The sequence below is a fragment of the Phyllopteryx taeniolatus genome, chromosome 22, assembly GCF_024500385.1.
Source record: "Phyllopteryx taeniolatus isolate TA_2022b chromosome 22, UOR_Ptae_1.2, whole genome shotgun sequence".
Taxonomy (NCBI): Eukaryota; Metazoa; Chordata; class Actinopteri; order Syngnathiformes; family Syngnathidae; genus Phyllopteryx; species Phyllopteryx taeniolatus.
Genome location: NC_084523.1, coordinates 3344675 through 3360363, shown reverse-complemented (window position 1 = coordinate 3360363; position 15689 = coordinate 3344675). Strand labels below are relative to the sequence as shown.

The 15689-nt window shown below is 45.5% G+C and overlaps 1 protein-coding gene across 13 annotated transcripts in view; it reads left to right on the top strand.

Annotated features, from left to right (window-relative positions):
- sox5 (SRY-box transcription factor 5) overlaps window positions 1–15689 on the top strand; it is an 80630-nt gene that overhangs the window by 15625 nt on the left and 49316 nt on the right. For all 13 annotated transcript variants that reach the window (XM_061761563.1, XM_061761569.1, XM_061761559.1 and 10 more), the window contains exon 3: window positions 1094–1316. In XM_061761563.1, the coding sequence (XP_061617547.1) occupies window positions 1094–1316 (223 nt within the window). The remainder of the gene's footprint in view (window positions 1–1093; window positions 1317–15689) is intronic.

Here is a 15689-nt window from a genome sequence, read left to right as displayed (position 1 = left end):
TACACAATCAAGTGTTGTTCAAAAATGTACATGGTTGTGTAATTTCACAATTCATGGGCGGGGCAGGCAATCCCAAGATCCAACTACTTTTCCATAAAATATCCTTTTGTCATGAATATATCCTTGAATTACAAAATGGTGGCATTTGGATGAGCTGGGTATCTGCACAGGTGTACAATTTGATGCCGCTCCAGGTTGTTCAGCCTGAGTGGAGGCGCTCACATGCATCTAACACTGTAGCCGCTTTGTTGCAGCGCAGGATCGGCTGCGCGCTGCCTCTCAGTGTCACTGTTAATTGGGCTGAGAAGGTATTAAGTCAATCTTCCAAACAAATGTCACCTCGACTGGATTGAAGGCTCGACTGTACTCGCCATTCAAGCTGTTCTCGTGACGCCTCGCGACCTCGGTTTCTGCGAGGGCCGATCCGAAAGCTAAAACTTGATAAATTAATCCAGGCTTTTATTCAGTGCTAATTTTACTCGGTTTTGAGGATGAGTAAAGACAGCAGAATAGTTATCCACGGCGACGGATTGGCACAAAGAACAGAGCTTTTACCGTTGGCTCTATATATGATATTTTGTAGCTGTCATCCCAGTTGTTCATTCTTTTGTGATTTGAGTCCTTACATAAATTTACAGCTTGACAAAGTTCCAAATCTTTGCTTCGCACCATTAACAGGCTTGCAAGACAAAAGTAGCGGCACTGAAACTCGGTCTTACGAGTTGTGTACGGTAACATTGGACGGCGCTCAAAGCCGAGCTGCGGAAGGCTTTGTAATGAAGCGCTAGCGTACGTCCGAGAGCGGACTTTTTGTTTGTTTGTTTCATGTGCTCAATCTGTCAAGTACCTCCAAGTCAGTCAAATGCAGATTCCAGCGGAGAATAAGCAAGAAGCGTGCCCTAACTTACGGAAATTGGCAAGGGATGAAAGTTGAAATTCAGTGCAGTGCTGGGCTCTGAGAAAAGACGAGAATAAAGGAAGCAAGATAAGGAGAGAAGAATGACGAGTGGCCATGCCAGCTCCTCCCGACCCTCCTTATTTGGAGATAATTCATGAATCTAATGACTATTTCCCCCCTTTTTTCCCCCTCAAGGATCTGGACGGTTCCAAGGGGAACTCCCTTAGCCCTTACGCCCTGCACAATGCTACCTCACCAGGCAAAGACGAAGGCGGCGCCGGGTGTCGACCGTGCAGCGACGGTGGCTCGGCCGCGGGGGCCCTGGGAACCCCGGAGAGACGCAAGGGGAGCCTGGCGGACGTCGTGGACACACTGAAACAACGCAAGATGGAGGAGCTGATCAAGAATGAACCAGAAGGTCAGTCTTGCTCTCTTTTCTCTCTCTCTCGCTCTCTCTCTCTCTCTCTGCTTTCCTCTATTCTCTCTGTCATTCTCTCTCCTTCTGTTGTGAACCCACACATAAGAGGAGACTCTTTGTTGCTGTTTTTTTCCACCACGCAATCAGACAGCTACAGTATATGGGCCCATTGTCCGCCAAGCTTTGCATATTTATCACAACCTGACAAATGAGAGCCGCGTGTGAAAAGGCTCCAGACGTCCTCTCCACTTGCTTTCTGGTTCGTCTGTGTCATCTCGCTACCTTCGTAACCTTAGCGACGGAACCGGCCACCCTGTTTACCAATGACAGACACCCAATCACAGACGTTGCTTCTCTTAGCATCTGAAATTAAGTCTTGGCTTTTGACAGTCGGAATGAACAGTTGGAGTTAAAATTAGCCTTTGGCCAACTCTAATTACCCCTTGGCAGATAACTGGGCGCTTAAGTCACTACATGCAACAGTGATAATGGTGATAAGGAGATCACCAACAGGTGTCCATCTCCTGATATAAATATGTTTTATTGGCGGATGCCTTCCTTGTTTGTCGAAAACAACTTCCAACTCATGTTTCTCTGCATCTTCTCGTGACATTCTGCCCCAAAACGGTTACTGCGCAGTGAAACAAACACTACAAGTATGTTTACCTCCCTTTGTCGGTGCTTGTTTGTGTGTGTGTGTGTGTGTGTTCCGCTTATAGTTTCCCCTGGTGCATCAACAGGCTTTCATTTCAAGCTGTGATGTGCTAACCTTATTTTTTGGGCTTTTCTCTCCGCTTTTCAATGTGGTCAAGACCGCCACTGGTCCGCTCGCTCGCTGTCTGCATGTTTTTATTCTAGTCAATAGAGAGGCCTGTTGTGGCACACACACACACACACACACACACACACACACACACACACACACACAGACAGACAAACAGACACACGTACAAAAAGGAAAGAAAAGAGAGGGTAAAACTGCTGTTTGTTGAGTTGAGCTGTAATTGAGGTGTGTTTTGGGTTGTTCACTGCTTCACTGGACCTCATGAACTGCCGGGGAGGGGAAAAAACTATAATGGATCTTTATGAGTCAGCCAGGGCAAAGAAAGAGAGAGAGGATGCGAGAGAGAGAGAGAGAAAGTAAGATAGAGGTATTGAAGGAGTAAAAGAGGAGAGTGAAGAAGTGATCTAAAGCGGTGGTGTCTTCATAGACCCCATTAGTGGCGAGCCGGCAATGCCGACCAACCGGGAGTATTATCGGCTCTAGGTTCAAATGAAACGGGCCGACAAAAGCGCCTCCAGACCTCACAGACACAAAACCCCGGGCCAGGCGAGAGAGAAAGGAACTAAAGACAAGGAAAAACTGGGAGATGAGAGCGAGGGAGGGAGTGCACAGAGAGCAAGGGAAACAGCGAGGGGCGGTATTGAAGGCGAGATAAAAATCCTTCTTCTGTGCCCGGCCGGCCAGCTATTGTTTGGCTGTGCGGCTCACAAAGGCCATTAGCAGCAAACAGCAGGTTGGGATGAAAATTTAATGAAGGCTTTAATCATTATGAAAGGCCTCAAATATTACTGCTCTCGCTCTCTCTCTCTCTAACACACACACACGCTTGCATATCGCTTCCAGCTGGATCAATGACACACACACTTTTAGAGGAGCATTAAAGGGAGGGATGCGAACAAGGAGCCAAAGACACAAAATGGGTCAAAAAACAATAAACATCTTGAAACTAAAAGAAGAGGTCGGACTTGGTCCAGGCTGGCCTTGAGCTACACACACACACACACTAACACACACAAAAGATGTCACACACATAGCAAAGTCACACACAAAGTAAGTTTGGGGCCAGGGTTGCTCTACTTAAGGTAGATGAATGGCCATGTATACTAGGGCAGAGTGTGTATACCGAGGAGAATATGTGCACTTCTCTTAATGTTTGTAAATGCGTGGCCAAATCCCAACATTTATGCGCATCGATATCGAATGCATGCTTTGTACGTAAGTTCGTGCGTGTTTGTGTCTAAAGCGGCTAATAAATGACTAGCCATGTTGTCCCCCATGGCCTGGCCCAGCCATGCTCCACTGCTCCCCTGCTCTCCATTCATCTTGTGTCTTACTCCGCCAACCACCTGCTACCCTTGAGATACACCACAAACACACACACACGACAACACAGGTGCACGGATGCACACACGTACACATTCCTCAAGAGCAACAGGGTGGAAGAAGCTCAGAACGCATCACCACCTTGCCGGGTGTAGCCACGATGTGTTTGTCGAAGCGAGGGGATGCGGAATAATGAGAGCAGGGTGCGAGGTCTGCAGGCGAGTCGGTGCACAGATCTCGAGAGAGATGACCGAAATGAACACACACACACGCACACATACACGTGATGCATTCACACATATGGCTTAGACAGTGCCTCTGGGGCATGCCATTTGACCTATTGCAACCCTAGTTGGGTGGTTTTAGTGGATGGATGCTTTGATAAATGATGGATGCGTGGATGAGAATGTGGGTGAAAGGATGGCTGGTTGGGTAGATTATTGGATGCTATGTTGGGAAAGGTAGAAGAGTGGACATGTGCAAGGATGGGTGGTCGGATTGAATCAGAAGGGTGTCGGGATGCAAATGTAGGTGAATTGATGGTGAATGGGTGGTTTAATGGGTGAGGTGGTTGGGCATTGGATGGGCTAATGTAAGGATGAGTGGCTCAATCTGTTGATGCTAAACTGGAAACAGATAAATGGATAGGATGGCTTGCCATCATGGGATTCCAGTTCACATCAATGGCTGTGGTGCCCTTGTGCAAGGCACCAGAGCCCTAAAACTGCTCCCCTTACAAATACGTCCAAGTCGCTCCCTGCAGTGTGTACTTCACCACTGTGATAGCTTCAGCGATGGTATGGTTGGATGTACGGGCAGCTGATAGATAGATAGATAGATAGATAGATAGATAGATAGATAGATAGATAGATAGATAGATAGATAGATAGATAGATAGATAGATAGATAGATAGATAGATAGATAGATAGATAGATAGATAGATAGATAGATAGATAGATAGATAGATAGATAGATAGATAGATAGATAGATAGATAGATAGATAGATAGATAGATAGATAGATAGATAGATAGAGAGGGTAGACATTTCGGTAGAATGTAGTCAATGAGTGAACGGTTGGACATTGGATGAGGTCTGTGGATGCTGATGGAACTGGATAGATATACTGTATGAATGGGTGACTTGTCACTGTGGCATCCCCCTTCACACCTAAGGCACCAAACCCTCAAACAGCTATAAAAGTTGCTCTCTTCTCCAGTGGTAAGATGTCAGGGTTGGATATATAAGGGAGAACAGGTGGGCTGGAACTGAAGGGTGGCTCGATTCAAATATGGGTGGTTTAATTCATTGATGGGTTGGGCGGTTGGACATGGATGGATTGGTTAATGGGTGGAATTGTAGATGGCTCACTAGATAGATGGTTGGATTGATGGCTATGTTGGCGGATGGATTTATTTGTAATCCTTTATCCAGGGAGGGTCAGACCCTTACCTCTGTACTTTATGGCCTTCACCTGACACTTTAGACAGCGCATACACATACACTGGCTGCTCCATTGCAGGTTTACAGGCACGCCGGCAACCTGCAGGTCAATCGCAATGGTGATTTTTTTATGGCTCAGCGTACTCGCCGCTTCGCAGTGCTCCGAGGCACCGGTCTCCATACTGAGGATGCCAACTCAATGACAGATGTCACACAACACATACGTACGCATATACACACACACATACAGCACTTCATCTACTTCCAAGGCAGTGAGGGATCCAAGGGCTTGCTTTTAGAGCGCACTGAGGCATTTTATAGGACAGCACTTAGGCGAGGCCATTGTGCCAGACAAGCACACACTGGCCTCGGCTCCCTCACGCCTCCGTTCACTCCAGTGGGTGACAATGGGAAGGGCGGATGCATTCTGCCAAGGAGCAGAAGCTGGAGAAAGAAAGGAGGATGGAAAAAAGAAGAAGCTTGATAAGTGGAAGGATCGAGGCAGTCTTTCGTTCATCCGTCCATCAGTCCACCTCCCCCATGCCTTGACTTTTCTTAATCCTTCCAATGCCATGCTAGCACACATGCTAAACATCAACAATGGAATACTCAAGCCCTCACGAGGATCTTTAACTTTTAAGCACGGATGCCTTGGGGTAATTTGTGGCCTTAAATGCCCTAAAAGACAAAAAATGGATCCAATAGTTTGCTTCTGAGCTTTCTTTAGGTCCACAATTACGCAGTTTTACTTAAAGTGCAGCTCCAGATCATTTTGTGTCGATTACCTGACTTCTTTAACAAACACACAATTGGACTTTGATTCGTCATTCTATCCAAGTGACATTGTGTTCATTAACTTTATGGCGTTTCAAATCGACATGCAATTCAAATGAAGACGATACGTTTCTTCTTTTTTTTTTAATCGCTTCCATTTCGCGCTATGAGAAACTGGGAACATCACGCGGAGCGAACCTGAGGCCTATTGTGAGGCCGTCCATTGTTGCCCCAGTGAAAGCCGCATTCAAGTCACTTCTCTTATTGAATTGTTTTGCCTCCACGTTTCTTTCTTTTTTCCCTGCTCTGACGTTCTCTTCCCCCAACGTTGCGCGAGACAATCGGTGGGGATGAAACTCCCATTCTGCCTTTCTTCCCGCTCCAGATGAGCGATATCGAGGAGATGAATAGCGTGCGTATCCGCGTGTGAGTGTTGGGAAAAAGCAGTGCCCCGGCTTTTGTCCGATACAGAAGCATAAAGAGGCTTAGAGAGAGGAGAGAGGGTCCTGTGGTTTTCCTGATGGTCTGTGTGTGTGTGCGCGCGTGTGTGTGTGTGTGCGTGTGTGTTATCGGCCTCCCGGCGTGGCATTAAGTTAAGGACAAAGGCTTGAGGTTCATGAATCAGCCGAGGCTTCCAAGCTTGGCTATTGTGGCCGAGTCACAGTGTGAGTGTCCTGCAGCATGCTGAGCATGTGCATGCATGTGTGCATGTGTGCGTGTGTGTTAAACAAGTATGTGTGTGTGTGTGTGGCCATATCTGGTGACCAGGCAGGTGGGGTCAATATGTGTATGTGCAATTTTGTGCATGGCCTCAGTCGGCATGAATGTGTTTCCATGCAAGTGTATGTCAGAATGTCCCGCACAAAAGCTTCCTGTCACACAGATCCTAAAATAATTGACAGCGCCCCCCCCCCCCCCCCCCCCCCCTCCCCGTTGCCCCCCCCCCTCGCACCCTCTCCATTCACTTCCATTCACCAACATGTCTTCCAATCAAATCAAGGGAATCTGCAATTTATCTCTTCTTCTCATAAACGCTCCTCATTTGCACGCCCTGTTGTTGTTTTCCTTCGGCCTTGTGTTATTCTCCTTCCCCCCGTCCCGCCATTACCATGGAGAGACAGAGGAATGTTTTCCTTTTTTAAATTTTTTTTTTTGGGGGGGGGGGGGGGGGGGGGGGGGCTGCATAATGGCTTCAAGGTTAATGAGTTTTCTGCACCAAACTTTATCTGCTGGTTTACTTCACAGGGGAGGGATATTGAAACGCCAGTGAAAAGCATTAAAATGAAGAAAAACAAGAAAAAAAAACATTGCATAAGGGCAAACACCACTGGATATATTTGAACTTTACATGCAGTTAAATGCATGTAAGCCCACATCTAAGATTTAAATTTCCAGTCAGTCTTGCTTATGTTTGAACTATGTACAGCACACGTTCATTTTGTACAGCACATAATGGCTATGGCTATAATATTAGCAATAGGTAATGCCTCTTTATTCATCTAATCGATGCCGGCAACGTACGTATAGTGAAAAGGAGAACAATAAACTGCTCTTCCACGAGTTGACACAATTAACCTGTTTATCCACTAGTTGCCATTCAATAATAGCGTTGTTTTCAACTAAACAGGCCCAGATATCACGCTTCGTACGTAAATTTGATGGAGACTCGGAATAATGATTATTTCAGGATAGATGCAGTACTTTTTGCGACATTTTTGGTAAGTGGTCTGCCGTGAGATTTTTGTACTGTAAAATATGTGCCTTGGCTCAATGAGTGTGGGAAAGACTGCGCTAATGACATCTATAAAGTCAATAAATCCAGTGTCTTTATCTAAACATCAGTAATAACTCTTGTAAAGTCAACTGCGTCCTACTGAGAGGTGTTTCTAATATTTTGTCCCCAGCATTTTTCAAGAGCTTCTTGCTGTGCTGCCTGTCTTCCGACCATCCCTTTGACAAAGTATATATCGTGTACAGTGGAGCAACAAGTCAGCCAGGCAGCCCGGCAGTCAGCTACAACTCAGACGCCCATTGAGCCAGTCACTCAGTATCTCGGCCAACGCGTCTCTGTGTCACTCTTTGAAGCCACGGGGTCCGAACACGAATTAACCCCTGGCCGGCCGGTCAGAGGGCGGTTCCCGCAAATCAAGTGCCGGTGGTGTGTGGGGGGAGTGTAGCGCTCATTTGAGCCAGATGTTGGGAGACAAGAATCTCAAATCTCCACCCTGCACCCTGTCCCCTCCACTATCCTCGCTTCCTATTCTTCTTCCAGCTTGGCGACCACTGTGTTGCTCTTCTGGATTGATTGTTGTCCTTCCATCTCCTTCTTTCTGATCCCCAACATCCCTCCTCTTGCCTGGCAGCTTGCCCTCTCTTATTGTCCCCCCTCATCCTCTATCCGCTCTCCAGCTTCCTATTTGCCTGCTTCCAATCACTCCCCCCCTTCTATCTCTTTCACGCACTCCCTCCATTCATGCTTCCTCCCTCCTCCTCTTCCTCCTCTTCCCTGGCTGGGCTCAGGAGCAGTGAACAGGTGTTGTCTCCTTTTGATTTGGGTGCGTTCGGATTAATGTTGTCAGCTCAGCTGTTAAAACAACTGCCACCGCCAGATGCCAGTCAGTTTGGGGCTGGAGCTGTCACCTACACACACACACACAAATACGCCGATGCAATCTCTCTCACACACACACACACACGCACGCACACACACGGGTCCTCTTGGCTCATTGTTTCACCAACGGAGCAAATCAGCTGCTGCACGCCAGTCTCGCTTGTAACCCAGGTGGCTTTTTGTGTTGCCTTTCCAAAATATTGCACTCATAGAGGTTGACAGGATACCTTGCTGATCGTTAATGCACAGTAGAGGTCCCCGTGTTTCAATAGTCGGTGAAAAACCACATGATTCTAACTCACGTTTTGCTCTTGTGGTGCTCATGAGTAAGATCCTTAATGCCCGCTTCGCCCAACGAGTGTTTACCTCCACCCCAACCCTGCTTCCGCTCTTGGTTCTCCTCCTTTCATTCAACCTGCCGCCATAAAACTTTGACACATCTATGATTCACACTCGTCCTTTTTTTTCTTTTTTTCTATGTCTGCATTTGTCACCATTTTCTTTGGCGCGGGACCCTGTTCTACACACAATAACCCTTCTTTTCCTTATGTTTTTCCATCCTGAAAGACTGTTAAATTTAGAACTTGTATCCTGCTTTATGCAATGTGCGAGTAGAAATGTGATTAATTACAAATCAACAGCAGTGTACTCGGCGTTCACAAGGGCCCGTGGTGTGTCATACAGGGACAAGAGTTGACAAAACGTTTATTTTTTACATAAATATTATTAATTAATTTCTTCAGATTCACTCGCATAATCCTACACCAATAAATATATGAATTTGTAATTGATAAATAAACAATTTGCTATTACGTAGATATTTTTGTAATTAAATAAAAAATAAATACATTATACCTCAAAATCAGAAAAAATAAATGCATCATTTTACACTTTAAAAATAAATTCAAAATATCATTATTACAAAGTAAGAATAGTTTTGCATATTTAAATGCACATTTTAAATAATTTGTAAAATGACCTAAATATCAAATAAAACTACAGCTAAAAAATAAAAAACATTTTGAAGTTAAAAAAAAAACTATAAATGCACATTAATGCCAAATAAAAATAGAGCTTCAAATAAATAAATACACAGTTCAAGATACTGTAAATAAAAACTAGAAATGTTTCAACGTTTTCTCGCAATTCCTGTGTAACATTTTGAAAATTTCCCAGACTAAATTCGAGTGACAAAAGTATCGTACGAGACACTGGAAGTACCCCACTGACTTCCTCTCCCCCCTCTTTCCGAATGAGTCCTTATAAACTTGTGTGCAAGCCTCATACTGGACAGTCTTGTGATCCGGTTTCAAGGAGCCGCGCTCAATAACACACTGGGCACTTGTTTGGGAGGTCACGTCGGTTTATCTGACACACTCTTACACACTCACACGGCACACACGGGCAACACAGTCCATGACTGAGCCCTCTTTTTTTGAGCACTTCCCTGCACCTCTTGTATCAGCTTACTCTGCGGAAACCCACCCTCCACTACTCACTCCACCCTCCATCTTCCCTCCAGTTTAGCAAGATCACACCCTCCTTGTGTGTTTTGTTGGCTCGCTTAATTACACTAACAAGGTTATGGGCCAAGGTTATCATACGCCAATGAAGTCTTTGGTATCTGCCGAGCTCAACATTGTTAAGACAATTAGCTCACTCAGAGAGTCATGGGTGTCTTGTCAGGGAAAGACAGGGATGGAGGAGAGGGAGAGGGGATCTGAAACCGACTGGAATGTTCCACAAGAGATGCAGCAGCACAATCCAAGTATAAAGAAAGGTCAAATAACAGGATTAATTTGCACAGAAATGCAGCAACTGGTCAAGTGAAAGCGTTAGTACCAGGGTTAAAATGGTGTTTATGTGGAACTCAAACTCTCCAAACACACAAATAAATAAACAAAAGGTGGGGGAAAAAACTGCTGTGTTAAAAATACAGCAGAAAGTTTAAATTGGTGGAATCAAGTATGTTCCCAGCTGCCTTTTCATTGGCCACAGATGGCCAACGTGAGCTCGAAGCGTCTTCGTTTGTTCCCGCTGCTGATAAAATGTCATCTTCCAATGGATATTATCAGGAAAAAGGTCTAAGCGCGCACATGCTAGTCAGCCGAGCATTCCTGCGCTGTTTGGACCCTTATTGCCGTTGGTCTAATGGTTCTCACATGCCCGTCGCCCTTATCTTTGAGCGGGACAATGCAGGGCCTTTTTTTACCCCCTTCAGGACTTTACAAGGCATTCTTGTCTAATGGGACAGGTACAAAAAAAAAAAAGAGCGAGAGATATAACAGACATCTAAACAGACGTTATAGACAGTATACTGTATATCTCAAGAAGTACATGTATGATGTCACCGTGACTTTTCCGGAGAATACTTTGTCAGGCTTTTGATTGGCTAAAATGGACTTACAGTTAGAGGTTACACACTGCAAATAGCTAAGCTTAAATCAAGGGGGAAAAAAAACATTTTTTCACCATCAGTTTCACCTGATAAAAAAAACAAAAAACAACTCAGCCCTGTTTGATTGGTCAGCCAGCAAGCAAAGCAGCATGCTTGTGTCAAGAGCTTCTTGCTGCGCTGTCTGTCTCCCTGCCATCGCTTTGACAGGCAGATGAAAAATGTCACGACTCACGGGAGAAAACGCATGAGTGTGCGCATGCGCGTGTTAGTGCCGTCGGTCTGTTGTATTGCTAATGCGTGGGTCCATCCGTGGCCCCCCCCCCATACACGGCAGGGCCCAACATACAATGTCTTCTTTTGTTGTCACGTTAAAGTGATGCAATAAAGCCGCGCAGTGACAAGGACGGCCCGCGGGCCTCTGCAGTGTGACGGGGACGAGGAGTGCGCGCGCTTGTCTGCGTGTGTGCGTACGTGCGTGTCCATGTGCGAGTGGAGACAAGAGCACTGAAGAGGGGTTATTGCCACAAGACAGATTGCAAGTGTCATTTTCCATTACAGCAGCCTGAGCCACAGTGCGCGCGCGCACACACACACACACACACACACACACGCACGCATGCACATATGCACGCCTCGGCCTACTTTAACAAGATGCTTTTGACAGGAAGAGATGTGTGCGCCTTAATAGAATGCCCAGACTATTACATTGTCACCTCAGGTGGAGAAATCAGAATTTTTCTCCTGGATTTGGACAAGAATTAGATTTGAAACTAAAACGAAATGGGAAAACGTGGATTTAAAGCGAGTAACAGTTTAACCGGTAAATACCAACCTAAGAACGGTCTGGATGCTACACTGGCTTCAAATGAAGAGAAAATATCTCTGTGGGCACAATGGCAACTCCGCATCACCTACTTTTGGAGTCTGAAAGGTTGATGGACCAGCCAGGACCAGGTAACTTTACTTTGAATACTTGTACATGTCCACACAATTTAGAGGAGCTAAAATTACACTGTCGCCTCCATCTGACACCACTTTGAATAAATAAAAACTTTCATGCTGTCGTTTGACCTGAATTGGATGAATTTGAAACTGAAATAAAATGGGAAGAATGTGCAACTCAAATACTTTTGAATCATTTTGATGACTGCACTGGCTTTAAATGATGAGCTAAGCATCTTTGTGGTCACCACGGCAACGCCGCATCACATACTAAAGTGGGCGAACTTGATGGACCTGCCAATACTTTGATATTTTGTCCTGATTTTCGACAAGAATTGAATTACAATGTGGGGGGGGGGGGAACATAGATTTAAAGCAACAACAGGTAAGAGTTTTCCCTTTAAATTTCTGCATCCTTTGGATGCTACATTGGCTTGAAATGGGTAAAGTAGCACCTTTGTGGTCAGTGGCTTCCATTTACCATTAAACTTTAATTACAGTTCACCACTGATGGTGGAGCCCAGGAGACTAAAATATTGTTCCACATTTACTTAATAGATTGTTTCTCTGTGTGTTCCCACGACGTGAAAAAAAAAAAAAAACCTCAAAGTAGTTACACAACAAAATGCACTAATGAGGGTATTTGTTAGCCAGGCAATTAGTCGTAACTACGTGGACTCTCTCTTCAGCCTCGGAACTTAAGCTGTCCAAGGCGGACGAGTCGAGCACCGATTCAAACTTCTCCATGTTATCGTCGAGCGTTTAATGATAATCGAGGTCGGCAAGGTGATTGGGAAAACGGGGTGTGTGTGCCTGGGAGTGTGTGAAAGGAACATTCTCCCTCCCTTGCGAAAACACAGCGCCGGAGATAGCATCGCTAATTTCCTCTGACTTGGTTTGAGAAAAAGAAAAGGAAAAAGAAACCGAATAAATACAAAATGCGAGAGGAATGGAAAAATGTTTGTCGCCGCAAAGTTTGCCGGCGACTTTCTCAAATGTCGCTTCCAGATTTATTAATTTTTTTTTAAATGCCCTTCGTCGTTCTTTTGCAATGTCGCGCCCTCGCCGCTGCTATTTCCGACTGCCAGTGTGTGCGCGTGTGAGTGTGTGCGCGCGCGCGCGTGTCCGCGGATCGGGCTCTCCGAGATTTCATGCCAGTATCAGAATTGGCTGCGGGTTTGGTTCAAATCAAATTGGACATAAGCACCCACAACACCATCTGTTAGGCAAAGGCAAGCGGAGTGAAGGGCAGAACTCTCTGTGTGCAGATAAATGGATTTTCAATTTATGAAATTGTTGACTGACACCCTCTGAAATTTTCACTTTCCGCGCCACCGCCAACTATTCTTAGAACGTCACGTTTAAAGCTATACGTCTATCTATCCCGAGTAGCTAATATTAGCGTAAGGAAAGAGACCAGCTCCATCTGTTGTTTGAATTCATATGCGATGTTCACAAAATATAGTACACAGTACAAATTGCCACGGCAAGTTAGTACAGAGGTTGCGACCTCACAACTCCATATTTATCTTCACATTGTTCACTTTCCAGCTGGTGTCGGGTGTCTGAAAACGTTTGTCGCTGTTTTGCAACAAAACTGCTGAATCTAAATGGGACATATGAGGAAAAAGTGACTTTTCAATTGCTTGTATATAAAGTTGGACATACGCGATAGTCAGTGAAGTACTCAAGTCGACGCGGTGGCTGTGGGGGCATATTTGTGTTTGTCGATGTGTCAACCACATGCACCACATGCAAGGATCGATGACGTGCTCCCTCCTTGAGTGAAAATGCAGTTATTGTGTTGACTTGCGCTCCTTTTTGTTCTCAACACTCTGAGCTCCACGTCTGCAAGTAGTCACAATTGTACCCCTTGGTGCCTGCCAAGTGATCTGGTAGTTTTATTATTAACTAAACTTGGAGCAGGCCTCTGATTCAAAACGCCACGGGGTGCTCCTCACTGTCTCACCTGTCAGCTTCAGTGGGAGTCGGAAAAGTAAGGAGGAGGGATTCTTGATGTTTACACAGGGGCCCCACCGTCGCGGCGACTGTTGCCAAGTGCCGCTCTCCCAACAAGGCAGTAATTGGTGCTGCGAGTCGCTCACCTCGCAAAGGTGGACAAAAAGCTTTTTTTGTGATATGTCTGTTGTCCCTCTCGAACCGTTTTATTACAGCGCCCCTTCCCCCCCCCCCTTCTTAGCCCTCGTTTTGGCAAAGCAATTTGGACCGCCATGACAGGGAATCAATGGAAATGTGTCCAGACACATGGACCGGCTCAACCAAACATGAATTGATCATCAAAATATCATCATTTCGTAAGGGAGCGTGTTGGAAGGGGAGATAGCCAGACTGCGAAGCAAATGCTTCACTAGGAATAAGATCTTTTAAATACACACATTCATAATGCATAAAGATCCAGTCTGCAGTTTTACAGCTTGACACAGAGACAATACTAGCAACACAAAAATACTTCATGACCAACGTTAAAATACAGTCACGTGATAGTCCTGTGTTTATTATAAACGAGAAAGGGTTTGGGTTTGGGTTCCCCCCCCCCAAAATATCTATCCACTGTAACATCATGTACAGTTTGAACATTAACACTGCCCTTGAATATAGGAAAAGAAAACCCACCCTAAATAATGATTCGATTAACATGTATTGCAGATAAGTTCACAAGTGTACCGGCAAAAAATGTTGACAAACAAACAATTCTTGAAGATAAAATGCATATGTGTTGAACTTAAAAGTTAAATACAACTGAACTGGACTCAGTGATCTGTTTGCATAACAGTAGAGGTAGCTCGCGTACCACTAGTTCGAGAATCAGCTTCCGAGTCTTTATAAAGAAAGAGAGAATATTATTTTGCAATCACAGTGGTGTTTTTAATGTTGTAGTCCTCATATGTAGCCTCACGTAGTTTTCAATCACCGTGTCAAAAATAATTTATTTTCTTCGAAGGAAACCAGTCAGTCTCGTCGAGACTCTAAAATGGACTTTTTACCCGTTTGTAGAGGTCATAGTCCAAATTATAATGGATGCATTATCAGTGCAGATTTGGTCTTAGCAGAAAACAAAAACAATAAATAAAATGCATATCCTGGCCTAGTTATGCTCGCTCTGATTTCGTCTTTAACTCGGTTAAGATAACACACTTAACCAGTTAATAACATGACAGTGGCAAAGATTTAGGTCTCGCCCTAACTGGGTTCTAATCTAATCGCGGCAACGTACGTAAACACACTCTGTCTGCCTCTTGTCACATTCACGCCGCCGTCTCAATACTTCAGTGTTCACGGGGGCCGCCGGGGCCTAGACAAACGCCGCCACTGCTTGTATAATTGCTTATTCAACGCTGACCCCTGCTCCGCTCGGGAAGGCGGTGAGGGAGGATGAAGAAGGAAGTGGCGGGAGGAGGTGGGGCAGCCAGAGCCTCATCTTGGCTGCCAAGGCAAGTCAATGTGGAGCCTGTTTTTTTTCTTTTGGGTTTTTTTTCCCCTTTTTTGGAGGGGTGGGGGTCCAAACCCAGGGCATTTTTCCTGTGGACCCTCCTCCTCCTCCACCTCCTTCATCCTCCGTCTTCCGCAGAGCCCGGCTGGGTCTGGCGCTGGCACAGAGGCCCCTTTGTTGTGCACCCGAAGGCCCGGACTCTCGTTTTTCACTCTCTTTCCACGTCCCCTCCTCCTTCGTTCCACCTCCACCTCACCAGTCCCTCCCTCCCTTTCACAAATATGAGATAATAGGAAAAATGGAGCTGGCCACTTGCGGTGACTCAGGGCAGAAAAACATGTGAGCGAACAATAGAAAGTGTGAAAGAGAAAGCAGAGATGGCACGGTTCCGGAGCTGGACCGCGACCCGTCTTTCTCGCTCACTGTGCGATCCAAAAGCCGGACGGCTAAGCTCCAACACACACGTACACACAAACGCACACACATACTATATATCTATACAGTATGTATAGTCACACAGCCGGTTGGACGGGGTTGTTTTGACTATAGTTGAGCCAAAATGATAGCTCAGTTCACAGTTATTGTCACGCCTCGAATGTATTAATGTCCGGCAAGATATTACTTTTAAGCTTTGATTTAAAAAAAAC